Source organism: Centroberyx affinis, unplaced genomic scaffold (genome assembly GCF_046629955.1).
Source record: "Centroberyx affinis isolate AG114_WGS23_722 - 3 ecotype Tasmania unplaced genomic scaffold, CSIRO-AGI_Caff_v1 ptg002873l_1, whole genome shotgun sequence".
NCBI lineage: Eukaryota > Metazoa > Chordata > Actinopteri > Beryciformes > Berycidae > Centroberyx > Centroberyx affinis.
In genome coordinates this window covers 18784-36799 of record NW_027281006.1, presented here as the reverse complement: position 1 = coordinate 36799, position 18016 = coordinate 18784, and the positions used below count along the sequence as shown (strand labels likewise).

The following is an 18016-nucleotide window of genomic DNA, read 5'->3' as shown; positions in this document are numbered from 1 at the left end:
TCCTTGTGTTTTACTTTTACTTTGTATTTTAATGTTCTTTTGTACAGCACTTTGGTCAGCTCAAGCTGTGTTTAAATGTGCTCTAGAAATAAACTTTACTTATTTACTAAGCCTGTGGTCAAGACTGTGAGGAGATGGACCTACGAGGCAAAGCTGGAGTTGCAGGCCTGCTTTGACTGCACTGATTGGAGCGTTTTTTAGGCTGCTGCTAAAAAATCTGAAATATGTCTATATCTCACACTGACACTGTGACATCTTACATCAGTTTTTGTGAGGACGTGTGTGCCGACTAAAACCTTCTGCACATACAATAACAACAAACCCTGGTTTACTGCAAAACTCAGGCAGCTTCACCAGGCCAAGGAGGAGGCCTACAGAAGTGGGTACAGAATCCTGTACAACCAGGTCAGAAACACACTGATGAAAGAGACCAGAGTAGCAAAGAGGTGCTACACTGAAAAGCTGGAAAACAGGCATCAGTGTGGAGAGGCCTGCAGGAAATCACCAAGTACAGGAGACCATCCCCCCACACTGGCGAGAACCTTCAACTGGCCGACGACCTGAATGTGTCTTACTGCAGGTTTGATAAGCCCACATTCACACCCACTCCACCCACATCAATCAACCATCTGCACCCCCTGCCACCCCCTCACCCCTCCCCACTTACCTGCACTCAGGATCTGTGAAGAGGATGTGAGTAGGCTCTTTCAGGGACAGAAGACCAGGAAGGCACCAGGCCCAGACGGCGTGTCACCCTCCTGCCTGAAAGTCTTTGCTGACCAGCTAGCCCCCATCTTTACACGGATCTTCAACAGATCACTGGAGCTGTGTGAAGTCCCCTCCTGCTTCAAACGCTCCACAATCATCCCGGTCCCCAAGAAACCCTCCATCACAGGATTAAATGACTACAGGCCTGTCGCCCTGACATCTGTGGTCATGAAATCCTTCGAGGGACTGGTGTTGGCCCACCTGAAAGACATCACAGGCCGCCTGCTGGACCCCCTGCAGTTTACCTACCGGGCAAACAGGTCGGTGGATGATGCAGTCAACACAGGACTGCACTACATCCTGCAACACCTCGACTCCCCAGGGACATACGCAAGGACCCTGTTTGTGGACTTCAGCTCGGCGTTCAACACCATCATCCCAGAAATCCTCCGCTCCAAACTCACCCAGCTCGCTGTGCCAGCCTCCACCTGTCAGTGGATCACGGACTTCCTGACAGACAGGAGGCAGCAGGTGAGGCTGGGGAAAATCACATCCAGCACCTGGACAATCAGCACTGGCGCCCCCCAGGGATGTGTGCTGTCCCCTCTGCTCTTCTCCCTCTACACAAACAACTGCACCTCAGGAGACCCATCTGTCAAACTCCTGAAGTTTGCAGATGACACAGTCATCGGCCTCATCCGAGACGGTGACGAGTCTGCATACAGCTGGCCCTCTGGTGTGGTCATAACAACCTGGAGCTGAACAAGCTAAAAACTGTGGAGATGACAGTGGACTTCAGGAGGAGCCCCCCAACACTGCCCCCCCCTCACCATACTCAACAGCACCGTGTCTGCTGTGGAAACCTTCAGGTTTCTGGGATCCACAATCTCCCAGGACCTAAAGTGGGCGTCCAACATAGACACACTCATCAAAAAGGCCCAGCAGAGGATGAACTTCCTACGCCAGCTCAACCTGCCTCAGGAGCTGCTGATCCAGTTCTACTCTGCAATAATCCAGTCTGTTCTCTGCACATCCATCACTGTCTGGTTTGGATCAGCCACCAAACAGGACAGGAACAGACTCCAAAGGACAGTCAGGACTGCAGAAAAAAATCATTGGTGCCAACCTGCCCTCCATTCAGGACTTATACATCTCCAGAGTCAGGAAACGGGCAGGAAAGATCCCACTGCAGACCCATCACACCCTGGACACAACCTGTTCCAACTCCTCCCCTCTGGTAGGCGCTACAGGACACTGTACACCAAAACAACCAGACATAAGAACAGTTTCTTCTCACAGGCCATCACTCTGATGAACACTTAAATCACTTAATTGACAGAAACTAACCCTGTGCAATAAACCTGTAACACCTACCTCATGTATATAATTACTACACTATACTATATAATTGTTTCTATTCACCTCAAATACACACACACATACACACACACACACAGCTGTGTGTGTGTGTGTGTGTCTGCATCACTTCTTCCTCCCTGACAAAACCTGCATGGTGGTTCACTATGCTTGGTATCCTTTAAAATATATCTTTCTTTCCCTTTTACAGCACAATTGGATTTGACAAAACAGGCACTGTCTGTTTTATCACGGGAGAATTGATAAAGTTAGAATATTTGATCTTTGTTGACAGTCTTCCAACATGGTGGCACGTCCCTTTTAACCACTGGTAACCATAGAACCTCCTTGGTAACCGCTCTAAAAACATTCTGTCACAAATATTAAACCAAAAATATCTGACTCTTGCAATTTCCAAATCACGAGGCTGTAGTTTTTGCCTAGAGGGAAAAGTTTCCCCCAGAGCCGCCTAAACAAGATGTTTGTGTGCTGCACAAATCAAATTACATGTCAGAGGAATCATTTTTTTAAATTGAGCAAATTCTGAGCATTAGCGTCTCATTTTCTCCACCGCACACAGTCTGCTGGTTGAACATTATCAGCCTTGAAAAGCATGCTATGCAGAAAATTTATGCAATTTAAAAAAAAAATCACACACACAGTGAAGTTTTTCATCTTAAACTGTTCCCCAACTTTATTGTCCTTAAGGGAAGAAACAGCCTCTTCAGATGAGCAAGAAGTGTAACTGTGCATACAGTATGCAAGAGTGTAGCATAAGAGGGTAGTTAATAACTGTATTATTATCAGGAGCATCAGTAATAACAACATTAACAAGAATATTGAGAACGTGTTATTTTTCATAAAAAGACACATAATGAAATACAAGGAGGAGTATACATTAAGAGAGCCAGCCAATCGCACTGGCTGCTTGAGAGTTTCTGATTGGGTAGAGATAGCTTGTGCACAAAAACATGGCGGCAGCGTCCCAGGTCACCTGCATCGCAACCTCTTTTCATGTTATTCAATCATTGAGACATATTTCATGATCATTTGTAAAAGGCTTCAGTGTTATGAGGAGAGAGTAGAGTTCATGATGGAAGGTCACAGAACTGAGATATAAGGTTTTTTTTTCTCAATTTTACAACCCAAATATCATCTTTCCAATGCAGGCACCACATGGGAAAACCGTCAGATCTGGGCAGTGAAAGGTTAAAAATTGGATTTACCAGCTTCAGTTCAAGTCAGGCCTTAGTTCACTTTTGTTCAGCACCAAAAAAACCCTCTTTGTCTCCAATAAACCTTTGGGACATTGAGGCAAAATCTGTATTGACGATTCCAACAGATTTACCATCTAAAAACATTTCATACTTTTCTCCAGACCATTACTTGACTGGATTTGAAGCTTTTGGTTTTGCGCAACATTTTGGAAAATATGACTGTCAACTTGGCCATAATACTTTATATCAGAAGATTATTCTTGACATCAAATTTCACAAAATCTGTAATGACAGTGGGGCCTAAAACTGCATGAAATTTGTAGTTATATATGTATATAAATATTTTTCCATACTTTTACAGACTTTTAGGGCACAACCCAAACTTTTAAAGACCTGCAAATTAACTTCTCATATTTTTCCAGACTTTGCTGAGCTGTGTAAGAAGCCTGTGTCCATTCCCACACACGATGGAAATGTTGCATTACACGCTCTGATATTTTAAGAAACGGAATCGTCAGTCAATACTGAAGGCGACCTGGAACACAGCCAATGATTTGGTACTTCTCAATTTGATTTCCTCTAGTTTCCATATGCTTTACAGAGGACATACTTCCCTTTTATGAATGAAAAAGTCTTTTCTATCTAGTTTATGTACAGCATACCGCAATACAATAATGCCTCAGATTGATAATAATGTGGATAACATTTGCATACAGTTCTAATAATGAAAATAGTAATAGTATGTATGAAAGGTTCTTTTAGGAAAAAAAAAGATTGATAACAGTACCTGTCAGCCATTTTCATCACACAATCATTATTTCCTCTTTACCCACCCTGTCAACGCTGAGTTAGCTTCACTAGTTGGAATATAGAAAATGGTCTCTCTTTGAATAATAACAACAATAATAAAAAAAACTGCTCTGTTGGGGATTTCTGTCTCCTGCCGTTCCCTTCACATTCATGCACTCACTTTGCTTTCCCTCTGAGTTCGTTCACACGTTCCTCTGTTGGTAGAAAAATACATACATGATATATAACAAAAAAAAGTACAATGATGACAAACTTAGGCGGTGAAGTACAAGCTTCATCAAGTGCTTTCTTTATGACCCCTCCCACCCCCCAACCCTCTTTTTTTCTCTCCCAGTTCCATCTTGATCTACTGCGGCCTCCTCCTGTTTAGTGCATTCTTGAACCGTCCCGTCTCTTTCGTTCAATACTTTGGGCTCCGTCACAGAATGGTTCCTTAATTCCTCAAGAATACTTTGGAGGGGGCAAGTAAGGACAGGATGATTTGAGGAAATGAGGAAACACTTTTTTGAGATTCTGCCCCAGGCTTTAGCCATATCCCACAATCCGACCGGGTCCTTTTTCTTCTTCTTTCTCCTCCTCTTCTTTCTCTGGTGTCCTCTCAGGCTCTGAGTGGGTCTTTTTCAACCAACCTCTGTTGTCCACTGCACCTCGACAGCACCACTCCAAGGCAGTATAAATTTATTTAGACATTAGTCCTCCGTGTTTTTTCCCCCCACTTTCCGATCAATGCCCTCCACCGCCCTCCTGGCTCAACACTTGGCTATCGTGAATCTCTACAGTCTTTCTTCATTGATTCCTTGTGTCCTCTCTCTCTCTCTCGTTTTTTTTTTCCTCTCCCAAGCAGCTTTATTCTTTGACCTCCCTCAAGACACTTTTTCTCAAGAGGTCAGAGACAAGTTACAAGGAAAAGAGGAAATTTAAAGAGAAAGCAACAGAGCCAACCCCACAAACCTTGTAGATTTTATAAAGAATTAAGTGCTTATTGAAAAAAACAGAAAAATAGAAATTGTGCACTGAGGTTACTTTGGTAAATAATAAACCTGGCTGAAAACATGATGTACGTTGTGGTTAGTAACTACTGAAGTGGTCAAAAATTATGAATGTGAACGTGTTGCTCTCTCTTTAAACAACTCCTCTGGTGATGCAAAGGAGGCGACGAGAAGAGGGAGATGGGACACCAGTGGGCCTCATTTATCGAGATTCTCAGAGCAGGACTGCTGGTCTAGGATCAGTGCACAGGGTGTGTTTCACAAAGCATCTTTAGCTACACTAAATTGATCATTGCTCCATTCACACGCAATGGATTAAAGAATAATTCTGGTTATTTTCAATGTCGTGGGCCTGATTTTCCTAGTTTTTGCCCTTATGACGATTGATTGTGTTGAGAATTTCATCACCTACTTCACTGTTGAGCGTTCATACATCCAGGTCTCAAGATGCTTTTGGGAAACCCAGCCCAGGATTTTTTTTTATCACCGCTTCATTCACATTAATCTGAAAGCCAAAACTCAGCCTGGACCAGGGGCTCAGGGAGGGGACCCGTCTTCCTGTTTTTGAAACCAAGTCTTTACGGACCGGGGGAATGTGGCAGTACTGGCCAGACCCAACACACACTAATGCAAATCTAATACTGGTAAAGCGTAAATAGGTGATTTGGTTATTTGGTCGGCATTAGATTCGGGATTTTGCGTATTAAATTTCCGCATTAAATAATCTTATGGTTCAAAATCAGGCAGGAGACCATAATTCAGTGCTGTGTGCAGTCCTGGACCAAGCAAGCTGAGCTGGGATTGGCTCTCATGTTAATAACATTACGTCTGACAGACTACATGCTCTTCACTCGCATACCCAACCTGCCAAAAATAAGATCAAGCTACGGCAGAATGGCTGTGAGAATACCACACCCAGTGATGAAAATTGGCTTCAGGCTGATCTTTACGAATGAACAACATATGTATATCAGTGTCCTAGACCAGCGTTTCCACTGAGAGATACTTGGCAAATGTGGGCTCAGGAATCAAGGAGCATACTGCAAAAATGTCTGGGTCCTAACAAGTCATCTAACCTTGTATTCAGCTTTATAATTTTAGCTTCTTAAAACAAAGGAAAAACCTGCCAATGGGTGGATAAAATTTCACTTGTATCTTCCTGTTGGTATTTCTACAGAATCACCCTCCACGCATTTAGAGCATCATCCCATCGTCATATCAACTAACTGTTCTAAGAAAATTCTCAAAACAAGCTGATTTGCATTAGAAATAAGTGACATTTTCCCACCCTATTAGCCAGCCTTTCCACTTGTTGTGAGGAAAGTAAAACTACGGCACTGAATACAATTAAATTACTTGTTGATATGGATCTTTTTGCAGTGCAGACACAATTTGAGATTCCTCTGACAGGGCGGGAAGACGCAGCCTACGAGTTCATGTGCTCCACCTGTATGGCTGATGTGGAGACAGTGAGACAGAGGTCTTTATGGGCCACTGACAGGTCCGCCACGCTGACTGGTTTGTACTGGATCTCATTGGCCGCCACTGTTTTGTACTGGTGCAGGTCGAACGGACACTGAACCACAGCTTCTGTGGGCTGCTGCTGCTGCTGGTAGCTGCCAGGGGGTCCAGCGTTGGGGTTCTGGTTGGGGTTGTTTGGGTTGGGCTGGTTCTGGACCTGGCCCGCTCCGCCTGCACCTCCTCCGCCTCCTCTCCCTCGGCCCCGGCCCCGGCCTCTGCCCCCTCCTCCTGGGCCTCCTGGGGTGAGGCCCTGGGCCTGCTGGGCGGCTACTGCTGCTGCCACTGTCAGCGGGTCGGGGTTGTGCTTCCTCATGTGTTTCATCAGGTAGGTCTCCTGGAGGAGGGCAGAGAGAGACAAGAAAGAGATATGGAGGAAAGTAGGGAGAGAAAGGGATTCAATGCTCATGGAATAAAAAGGGAAGTAAACCAATATAGATAAATTAGCATTAGCTGCCACCTAAATTCTAAAGTCAAAACCTAGATCAAAAATGGCAAATGGCAAGATTTCCAACTTGAAGCAAGATAGGTCTGCATGATACAATAATGAATCTCTGGGTGCAGACATACAGGTCAATGTCAGCAGCGCTCAGTTCTACTGTCAAGACAGTCTTCAAACCAAAACACACTAATCACAAATATACATGAAGCAGATGGAGACTATTCTGTTCATTGATGAGTTTATATATCATGGACCCTGACACTTACAGTCATGCATTTTCAAACTACAAACAGAACTACATACATTCTCCAGGCTTATAATTGCTGTCAACTCTCACCTTTATGTACCCTCTCTGTCATGGTAATATAGGATGTTGCCTTAGTCTGTCCATTCTATGAATAGTATATCTGCAGGCATGGCTTTAGTGGTAACTGACTGGTTTGATTGACAGGTGTGAGGGCCTACCGAGGTATAGGATCGGTTACAGAGGCCACAGGAGTAGAGCTTGGCGTGTTTGACGGTGTGTGTGGATAGGTGAACCTCCAGGCTGGCAGCGTCCGTGTAACCACGGTTACAGTTGTGGCACTTGTACGGCTTGTCTTTGTTGTGCTGCCGACGGTGAGACTGGGGGGAGGAGGGGGAGAGAAATGACAATAAATACACAATAAATACACAATAAATAAACAAAATAAAAACCGTTTCCAGCAGCTGAATTTGTTTTTTTAAGACTCAAATTACAGATTAGGTCATTAGATGAACATTTTTCAAGGCTGAGACTTCAAAGTTTGGTTATTTATTTTTATATTCACTTTTAAAAGATTAAAGTACTTGTCAAGATTAACTTTTTCAGGGTGAGACACAGGGAAGGTGGGGAAAACAACAGTTAGTTTGAACATTATGGGATGGTTTGACAATCTTGACAAGCCCTTTAATTTCACATTCATCCTTTCAAGCTTTTTGTCTTCAAACTAATAAAAAAAAATCCACCAATGGGCCAGTGAGAAAATTTCAACTGTTTCTAATGCTGTGAAACTTGTTTGAAGAATGTTCTCTTGAAACAAGTGATCTGCCTTGTATCAAGATAATGTCAATTGATTCAAGAAAAATCTTGCAACACTGCATTGAAAAAAGCAAAATTTTCCCACTCCATTTGCAGACTGTTTTCCTTCTTGGTTTAGATGGGACTTAGATATAGATTTTACATTAAAATTTTAGGCATTAAGCTAACATGCAATGAGCAAGCAGGTAGGGGGTTCAATGTCTTGCTCAAGGAAATGTCAATAGGACAGGTGGCTGTTGATGGACACAATGGCAGTTGCAAGGATCAAACCTGTGATAGCAGTTACCTGTAGGTTGGACAGCTGAGTGAAGGCCTTCTCACAGCCAGGATGGACACACTTGTACGGTCGGTCACCAGTGTGAATCCTAGAAAATCACGCACACACTATCAGTTGGACTTGGTGTACAGAAAATGGAGATGGCAGTGTTGTGTGTTCTCCTATCCAGAGAGCGACATATAAATACAGCAGCACCATGCCAGTTCAAACTCACATGTGCCCGCTCAGACATGTTTTTAAGTTTCTTCTACCAGGGAGTTATAATTGAAAATGCAGCTGTCAAGTTGCAAGTGCCTTTCATAAATGGTTTTATTGTCTATGTTCTCTAGTGGTTTGCATTGTGGAAATGTTTGTGTCTATTTGTACCCCCTCAAAGATTCTGGGTACACTTCAGTCCTGGCTGCATAGGCCTTTTTACGAGGAGGTGGGAAGCTTTGGAAAATGCCTCTGGAATGAGGAATGTGGCATCAATAAACTCAGCAGTACTGCATGAACTAGACCATTACTGATATATACAGCCATCCCAATTACCACAAGCCAAATGCTGTTAACAAATAGTGGACTAGCTCGGGCCAAGTCAGTTACACACACGCACACACACACACACACACAGTTCACATACAGTTCGCAAACGGGCAAAAAACCACACATGATACATATGCATACAGACACGCCCACACTCACTCACTCACACACATGCACCCGGCCCAGACCAGTACCGTGTGTGCTGCTGTAGGTGACTGAGCTGCCTGAATGTTTTCTGGCAGTAGGAGCAGGTGTAGGGCTTGGCCCCGCTGTGGATGCGGATGTGCTGGGACAGGTAGCTGGAGTTGGCAAACGACTTGGAGCAGTGGGGGCACTTGTGGGGCTTGGCCTCAGTGTGGTTTCTAACGCGGGATACAGGGATTGGGGGGGGGGGGGGGTTGGGGGGAGGTGGAGAGAGAGAGAAAGAGAGAGAGAGAAAAAGAGAGAGAGAGATTTTTAGGCTACAGTACGATCAAACTTAACGATGATCCGAAGACCAAATCATGGGTTAACGTTACTTAAATAAAAGGATCTGCGATCATGTTGATCACAGATCAATACATTTGACAGTGTGCTCTTTGTGCTGCGTCTGAGTTGTGAAAACACAGAACAAAAACATACAGCAAGCACAGTCACCCTTTTCTCTCTCTTTCGCTCTCTCTCTCTCGCAGTCTCTCTCTCCGACTAGTGTGCCCTGATTTGAGTGGAGTGTGATTCTCAGATTTGCTATGTGTGTGTGTGTGTGTGTGTGTGTGTGTGTGTCTGGCTCTGCTGCAGTCAAATTGAAATGTAAATTCAGGAGTGGCAGGCCAGTGGAGCGCATCTTTCTGTTAAAAATTAATGGCCTGAAAACAACAAAGAAAACCCAGTGCATGGCAATGAAGGAGAATGAAAAGATGTAAAAGATAAATTTAAAGGTAAAAGGTAAAATTAAAACATTTAACAGTGGTGAGGGTGTGAAAAGAGGAGGGGGGGTATTGCTTTCATCTCTTACATCATCATACATACTGTATCTATACGCAATACAGCTAAAGACATTCTCAACATCTGATTATCAACTTCATCCTTTGTAGAAAAATGATCACTAGGGTGTTTCAATAAGGGGGAAATTGGAGACTGATTGCCAACTGGCAATATTTTCACTATTTGATAAACAACTTTGTTACTTGTAGAAACATGCAGCTCACATCCGCTGCAGTTATCTCTCCAATGTGATCCAAACTACCCCAAATTAAATTTTCTCTATTCAACATGAAATTCTATTGGAAATGGGATGGTTCAATAGTTCACATGAGGGAACATTATGCATGTCTCCAGTGACGGTACGAGGTCTCCAAAATGTGTTTACAAATATGTGGGTGAAAAATGATGATGATGAGTTGTGCTGCAGGTTTCAAACCAGAGAGGGGATGTTTGACAGAGTCGTGTGAAGGCAGGAGAGGTGGAGGCAGGGTGTGGATGAGAAGTAAAACGCTACACAATAACTATGGTAAGGCAACATGCATCCAACCAAGGTTGTGACAGTGAAATATCATCAGCAGGGTGAGAAAGTAACACCAACCACCTGCATAATGATGTTAAATTTTGGCCGTGGCCAGTACTGTAAGTTGGCCTCCTCTACCAAGCACTGCAGCACAAATCATCCCAGGCTCTTTTCTATTCTCAGAGCATTTTAGCTCGTAAAATAGTCAAAGCGAACGTTGAATTTGTAAATGAAAAAGTTGGATTCCTGTCCTGATCATCAGTGTTGAATGAATAACATAATAATAAAAATCTTAGTACCATGGTTTGATAAATGTTTGGTAAAAGTGTGGCACCTCTAAAGGTTCTGACTGTGCAGAAAGAGCTGTACACTGTCAAATCACTCACAAAAAAACATCCAACAAAGCCCCAAACACCCCCCTTCCACCTCCATATACACACAGACGCATGCTCACCCAATCACACACATGCACACACGCATACACACACACACACAAACACACACACACGCACACCAGAGACTCACATGCAAACGCAGGCACACACACATACATATTCAGTTGCACATACGCACATAAGTGCTCACATGGGCTAAACAAAGGTGTACACACACGCATTCTTGAACACACACACACCCACACACCCACCCGGCCCAGACCAGTACCGTGTGTGCTGCTGTAGGTGACTGAGCTGCCTGAATGTCTTCTGGCAGTAGGAGCAGGTGTAGGGCTTGGCCCCGCTGTGGATGCGGATGTGCTGGGACAGGTAGCTGGAGTTGGCAAACGACTTGGAGCAGTGGGGGCACTTGTGGGGCTTGGCCTCAGTGTGGGACTTGGCGTGGATCTGCATGTCCGACTTGCTGAAGAACGTCACCGCGCACATCCGGCACCTTGGCAAGTCAGGAGGGAGAGAGAGGGAAACTTTCATGGTGCACAAAGCAATCAAGGGAGATTTTGGAACTGAGGGAGGGAGGGTGAGATTGACTGATTGACTGAAGAACTGATGGCATGAATGATTTATTTTCACATTATGTGTTCACTTGTTTATCTCCATTTTACATTACTTCACGCCCTTTTATGACATTTCTAACTGGATGAATAAAGGCCTGTACACGTGATCACCAGCAAAATGGCTTTGTATTGGCAGAGCCACTGTTTTCTTATGGAGAGAGCGATGGCAAAGTTTGAATTATTTGAACTTTGACCGAGTTTATTGCTGACCTCCTGAAGCGCTTCCAATCAGATTACATGTACAAAGATTGAGAAGAAACTCCTCACCAGTGTGTCTGAGTTTCCATAACTGTACGATCCAACATTAGAGTTGAAAATAAACCCCCCTAGTCACACTAGTCAATATATTCGGTTAGCACTCAAATATCTTGCAGTTGAGATTGAGTAACTTCTTCATGGCACTTATGTCACACACTACACATCCCTCTACAGCTGCAAACATACTGTGTGCCACGCTGCTTGAACACAACATAGCTACAGAACGTTGAGTGTTTATAAGTAGGGATACAAGTATAATCTTCTGTCCAGAGTGTTTATAGTGGCAGATGAAGTGCTTTAAATATTAACTGTAAATTTGTAATGCCACAAACAATATTACTTTCCCCCCATCTAATCATCTCTCTTCTACCTGTAGGATTTAGGGCCATCTTTGTTGGTGTGATCTTCCTCATCATTCGACAGGTCATACGGGTCGGCAGTGTGGTGCTGCAACACAATGAAAAAGATATTAGGAATGAGGGCAGAAGAGGCACAAGCCATGTCTGTGTAATGTCAGTATCAAACAGCTATAGTAAATACTTTTAATGAAATAGCACCAGAAGAGAGGAAAAGAGCAGAGAGGAGTAGGTAGATAAAAGATAAAAAGAGAAGTCTCCCCTACCTGTCCCCCGGCGGCGAGGTGTGCCAGTATTAACGCATCACTTCCTGGTGGGAGGACTCCACCCACTCCAGCCACTCTGCCCATCATCTGTTTCCTCTTCCTGCCTCGCTTCCCTGGCATCGGCATGACGACCGCAGGAGGGACAGCAATGTCGTCCTTCTTATCTGGAACATGAGGGGGGGCAACAAGAGGGAAGTGGAGTGGACATGAGGGGGGCGACAAGGAGACAAACAAAGAGAGGAAGGTTGCGTAAATTGAGGAAGGGAGTTGTAATAATAGGGGGAGAGATGGTAGAGGATAGGTTGTGGGTGGGGGGGTCGGGTGGGGGTGGGGGTGGGGGTGGGGGGGTGGGGGGGTGGGGCGGTGGGGGGGGGGGGTGGACAGAGACAAGATACATTAGAAACAGTAAAAATCAGAAGCAATGGGCCTATGGATCTCCTAGATGAACCTTTGTGTAGGGGTCTTCCACCATGGGCAGGAATGATATCAAATCTTACAACAGAATATGAATGATGAATGAGAATATGGCACAGGTGGGTGTGTGTGTGTGTGTGTGTGTGTGTGTGCGCGCGCGTATGTGTGTGTGTGTGTGCTTGCGTGTGCATGGATGTGACCAGGACAACACAAGAAAATGCAGGAAATAATGGAGGGTGGGTGGAAAACAAGAATCTCTCATTCGAAATAAACGTGTGTTGTGTGTCTGGCTTCAATTCACTTTTAATTCAATTCAATTTAATTCAATTCAAAATACTTAAAAGCTTTCAGCAAAGGATGCAGGATTCATATCCAACTTATTAACCTGGTAACAATCTCCCCTGCCTCAATTAGTGTCAAGGTGCCCTTGAGCAATGAGTCGAACTGTATGCATGTGATGCAAGGCATTGTTGAAAAAGTCCTAGTCCAAATCCTTTCCCTGGATAAATAAAGGTTAAAAAATAATCAGCACAATACCTGAGAATGAAAACTCATATCATTAGCAAACAAACTGCGGTTTCTATTGACATTTCAAATTGACTGAGGCGGCGGTGAACTGCGCCCGACCCTGGTCGGTTTTACCTGTGTTTGAGGGGTGCACTGCGGACACTATCATGGTGGTGGCAGTGGGGTGTCCGGCTACAAATGATTGGGTGGAGGCGGTGGGGACCAGCGTGCCTTGAGGGGTGGTGATCACTAACCCCGCTAAGAAGGAGAGAGAGACTGTGATCTGACCGCCTGATTGGTCAACACACACATTTTACATTTTACTCTCTATGCATTTTAAGCTGACATTCTTATTCAGAGCGACTTACAATGGGCGCAGCAGTAGAATAACATTAACCAATAATAAGCAGTGAAAAGGGTCAAAGCCACAGCACCTAGACAATAAATCAAATATTCCTGTGACTTCCTACAATGTTCATGTATAATAATAATAAGGAAGTGCTAGGTAAAGAAGTAAGATCCATAACCCACAGATCTTATAAACCACCGTCAGGAGTGATAGAAAAGTGAGAGTGAGAGGAAACTAGACTTGTCAATGATTCAGATCAATTATTCTTGAACAGCTTGCACAGTTAAGATGGCTGCCTTAGAACTTTCACAGAAATAAGCAGAGACTTAGAGGGAGACAGAGGAAGCTGATGTGTCATCTTGACAACGATGCCATTTAGATGAACATTAGTAGCAGCTGTAGTTGAATTTTCAGTCGTCCTGACTCTAATGCACTGTCCAAACATGAACTGTACTCATTTGCATGGCAAAATTTACAAAATGATGCCCGTCTCAGAATGATATTGGCAAACTGGATAATATGACAATACAAAAATGACAAATGGAGTGGAGGATGTCATGATTTAGGCAGGAAAATGGACACTGTGACACACACACACACACAAAAACACACACACACAGCAGCCCACTCACCTGCAGTCATGATACCTGTGGAGGGAACGGGCACCACGGTGATGTTCTGGGAGGTGTGGGGCTGGTGGAGGTGTCCCCCGACATTCAAGGGGGGGCCGCTGCCACCGCCTCCTCCCATGTTACCTCCTTCCTGTTTGGGGACCATCCGCAGCCCGCCCCCCGCGTCCATGGAGCCGGGGACGGCGAGCACAGCCGTGGGGTAGTGGCCGGAGGAGGCGGAGGAGTGGCCGAAGGCGGGAGGATTGGCCTTCTCGGGACCCAGCTGCTCCTTCATCTTGTTCAGGAACATGGCGTTCTCGATCTAGACGGGGGGGGGGGGGGGGGAGTAGAGGGAGGGGCGGGTGGCGAAAAGGAGGAATGGAGGAAGGATGAGGGAATGAAGATGAAAAGGGGTGAGGATGGGGGAGGAGGTAAGAGTTAGGATTGGATGAGACAGGTGGGGGATTGGGCGAGGTAGGGTAAAGAAGTGATGGAGGAAGGAGGGAAAGGCGGGTGAGGAAAGGAGGGTGTCAGGAGGGGTAAGGGGAAAGGGAGAGGAGAACGTTTGGGGGAGGAAAGGGGGAGGTATGACGATGAAAGAGAGAGGTCAGACATAGGTGCATGAGGAAGACGAGATAGGAGGGTGGGTGAAGGAGGGATGGAGGGCAGACAGGTGAGAGGTTGAAGAGGACGAAGAGTGGAGTGGATGAGGTTGGGAGAGGATAGAGGAGGAGAAATGATGATGGTGGAGGTGATGGAGCAGGAGTAGGTGTCAGAGAGGAAGGCAGGAGGGCAGAGGTGGAGAGGAGGAGTCAAGGACGGGTTAAGTTTATGTGGAGAGGAGGAATAAGGAGGGAAGACGATGGGGAAGATGTGTGTGAGGATGGGATAAAAAGAGCAGGATGAGGAAGAAGGATAAGAGGAGGGAAGATGATGGGGAGGTGAGAGGTGAGAAGATGTGAGGGAGGAAAGGAGAAGAAAGTAGGAAGAGGAGGGAGGATAGTGGGAGCAAAGGGATGGGTTAGGAGTCAAGGATGGGTTAGATCAATGTAGGGAAAAGATAGGGGAGGAGGAGGAGGCAATGGGAGAGAACGCAGGCATGGTGAGATGCAAAAAGAAAACGAAAGGGGGATGAGAGAGGGGTTGAAGAGACGGGAGAGGAGAGGGACAGGAGTGATCACTTGATCGGTGAACCCTCGCCCGTTCAAGAGCCCAGATTCAAATAACTTCTATGTGAGGTTTAGCCAACTGCACCGACTAAGCCAGCGTGATTTGGCGGCGTTATAAGCAACATGTGGGGTCAAGTCAGTCTGTTGTGTCATGTAATGTTCAAGGTTTTCCATTAAGAGTCGACTAAAGTGAATTTGACCTCCGGGTATCTCTTGACATAGCACATACCATGTGTGTATTTCAAGTTCAATTCCAACAATGAGGTTGTCTCTACCTGTCCTTGTACAGTGGGGACGGGAGACCAAAAGTATGATGAGTTGAAATGGGAATCTTCCATTATTTCTGTAATTAAAAAGCAACACACTTAGAATACACTCGCCCTCCTCCTCCTTCTCGCTTTGCTCTTCTTTTATATTATTTTCACTTGAAACGAGACCATACGCGGCTGCGTTTCAATCATCTCGGTTTGTTTCCTTTCCTTGCATCCTCTCCTCCATGAGCACTAATAGCTTTGGACAGGTCAAGTGTTAAATTGTGTCAGGATCAGGGTGTGGTATTAACACTAGCTAGCAGCCTATGCTAGTAAATTTTAACTGTGCCTGGTAATCTTGTCTACTCTACCACTTTGGCAGGTAACCAACCATCATTTGGAGGTCCTACTGTGTTGTAAAAATGGCTGGTTGGTAAATAGTCTGACCAGTAGAAAGGAAATATTATTTTTTATGCCAGTTTCCTGCCCTGATCAGGACAAATAAAGGGTTCTTCCCCTTGCTTTTTTTTTTTCAACATTTGATAACAAGATTTACAGAGAAGAGGATGTGAAAGGAATCAGACAAAGATGTTCAATCCCCAAAGGGAAGGATATAAAAAGAACACTATAGGAGAGGATAGAAGAGGCAAGAGTTGAGAAAACACTACTGATAATCAGTCTTTGAGTCTTCTTTTAATGTTTTGTAACATAGCCCATGCACTTTCTAGTATCTTACACAGTACGTGTTGCTTTTAACAAATTACACAATTTTAGAGCGGCTGTTTCATTTGCAACATGTCCATGTGTTTAGCTTTGGACAACAAACATTTGTTTTCATTTCCAGCAGAACAATGTGTTAATGGAAACCAAAGTTGTGTGTTATTACCATTTATTGTGTTGAAATATAACACAGACGTGTGTTCTCCCAAACCAGATGGAAGTGTGCGCTGAAAATGGCACATCCTTCTTAAGAAAGCACACGTTTTGTTGGAGACAACACTCACTGTTCAAAAAACTACTTCCTGACTTTTCATCATCAAACCTCTGATCATGTGTTTGCTGGTCATCTCCCACTGAGACGCAGACAGCATGTTTTCTGGAGCACAAAGAGGGAAGTTTCATAGTTTCATTGTTCTATGTTGGCTGCATTTACATTTTACTTGCTGCATATTTTCTGCTGTTATAGGCCAACAATAACAGGTATAGAGGCTTTGCTTCCTGTATGCATGTGAAGATTGTGAATGCCAGGCATAGTCACATTGCTCACATACCAACAACAGCATGCATGTAATTATACATTAGTACTATGAAGCTGAAACTCACACTTGACATAATTGAAAAGTAAGCATAGGCCTATGAAAAACAAACTTAACTTTGAAACAACTCAAGTGCATGCAAAATATTTAGCAATGCATATGACATGTTTTACATTTTTTTATGAGCCTTCTCTCCCCCTCTGCAGCTGCACCACCTGTAAATAAATGATGGGACAGACAGGCTACTATGGCTAATTAATTAATTTCTCACGGGCTGACAGCTCTGCGTCAAATATGTGGAGGTTGTTGCTACTGTGACACAAAGTCAATGTTTCAATTCAGTGATAGCCATTTTTGATGAGGGGCACAAGCTGGCTCATAGCTTGCTAATAGCGAGCTAGCAGTGATTGATGAAATCTTTAAAATATTGGGCCGAATTTGTCAGAGGTAGTTGGGATCCAGGAGAAGCCCCTGCACAGCACGCCACCTATATGTGTTTACTTTTCACCTAACCAGCTGCCAAAAGCTTGACGAGATCTCTCGGTTGTAAACAAACATAGCGTTAGCTGGTTAACTCAACAAGACAAGGGCAGCTAGCTAACTTGCCTCCATTTATTTTCAGCTTTTGTTCGCTGGCTTGCTATACAAGGAGGCCTGTATATTCATATCGTTAAGTAGATTTCCGCTTTGTAAACACAAACATCCTTGCTCCCTACGCCTCCGTCCCTCTCTCCCTGCTCATCTCGCTGAGAAAATAAAAAAAGAGAAAAAAAAGTCTCGAATAAAAAAAACGAAGAGAGAAAAAAACGTCGACGCCGCTGCCTCTGTAGAGACGCAGCTTCATGCAGACTTCCGGCGGTTGGGACGGCGGTGCTCCCAGACACACTGAAAAAAACAGTTAATTAACAACCGAGTAATAACTCCTACGTTAATTACCGGTGAATGCGACTCCCCGTCAACCCCCCGGAGCTTCCTCGGGTCGGGACAGTTGAGAAACTTTGTCCAAATCCGCCCCTCAAACCCCTCAGATATGCCTTTTTTTTCTTCGATTTTTTTTCCTTTTTTTCCTCCAGCTCTCTAGACCAGAGTCAAGCCAGCCACAATAAACAGCAGCATATCCGCTCACAACATTCAAAACAAAACCCTATCTGTTGCAACGCTTGATTTTGTTACAAAGTTTTTTTT

The 18016-nt window shown here is 44.5% G+C and overlaps 1 protein-coding gene across 2 annotated transcripts; it reads right to left on the bottom strand.

The window, feature by feature from the left end:
• Positions 1–2752: 2752 nt before the first annotated feature.
• On the bottom strand, positions 2753–17880 carry znf384a (zinc finger protein 384 a). 2 transcript variants are annotated; one of them, XM_071536453.1, is made up of 12 exons: positions 17768–17880; positions 16462–16671; positions 15600–15667; positions 14177–14477; positions 13331–13453; positions 12275–12438; positions 12023–12099; positions 11049–11273; positions 9097–9264; positions 8387–8465; positions 7506–7664; positions 2753–6935 (listed from the first exon to the last, which is right to left on the bottom strand). In XM_071536453.1, exons 2-12 carry the CDS (start codon positions 16535–16537, stop codon positions 6507–6509), a joined length of 1869 nt encoding a protein of 622 aa, XP_071392554.1. In that variant the 5' UTR covers positions 16538–16671; positions 17768–17880; the 3' UTR covers positions 2753–6506. The 2 variants fall into 2 exon arrangements, with proteins under 2 accessions (XP_071392554.1, XP_071392555.1); XM_071536454.1 differs by lacking the exons at positions 16462–16671; positions 17768–17880 and having other exon boundaries at positions 15600–15677.
• Positions 17881–18016: the final 136 nt, after the last annotated feature.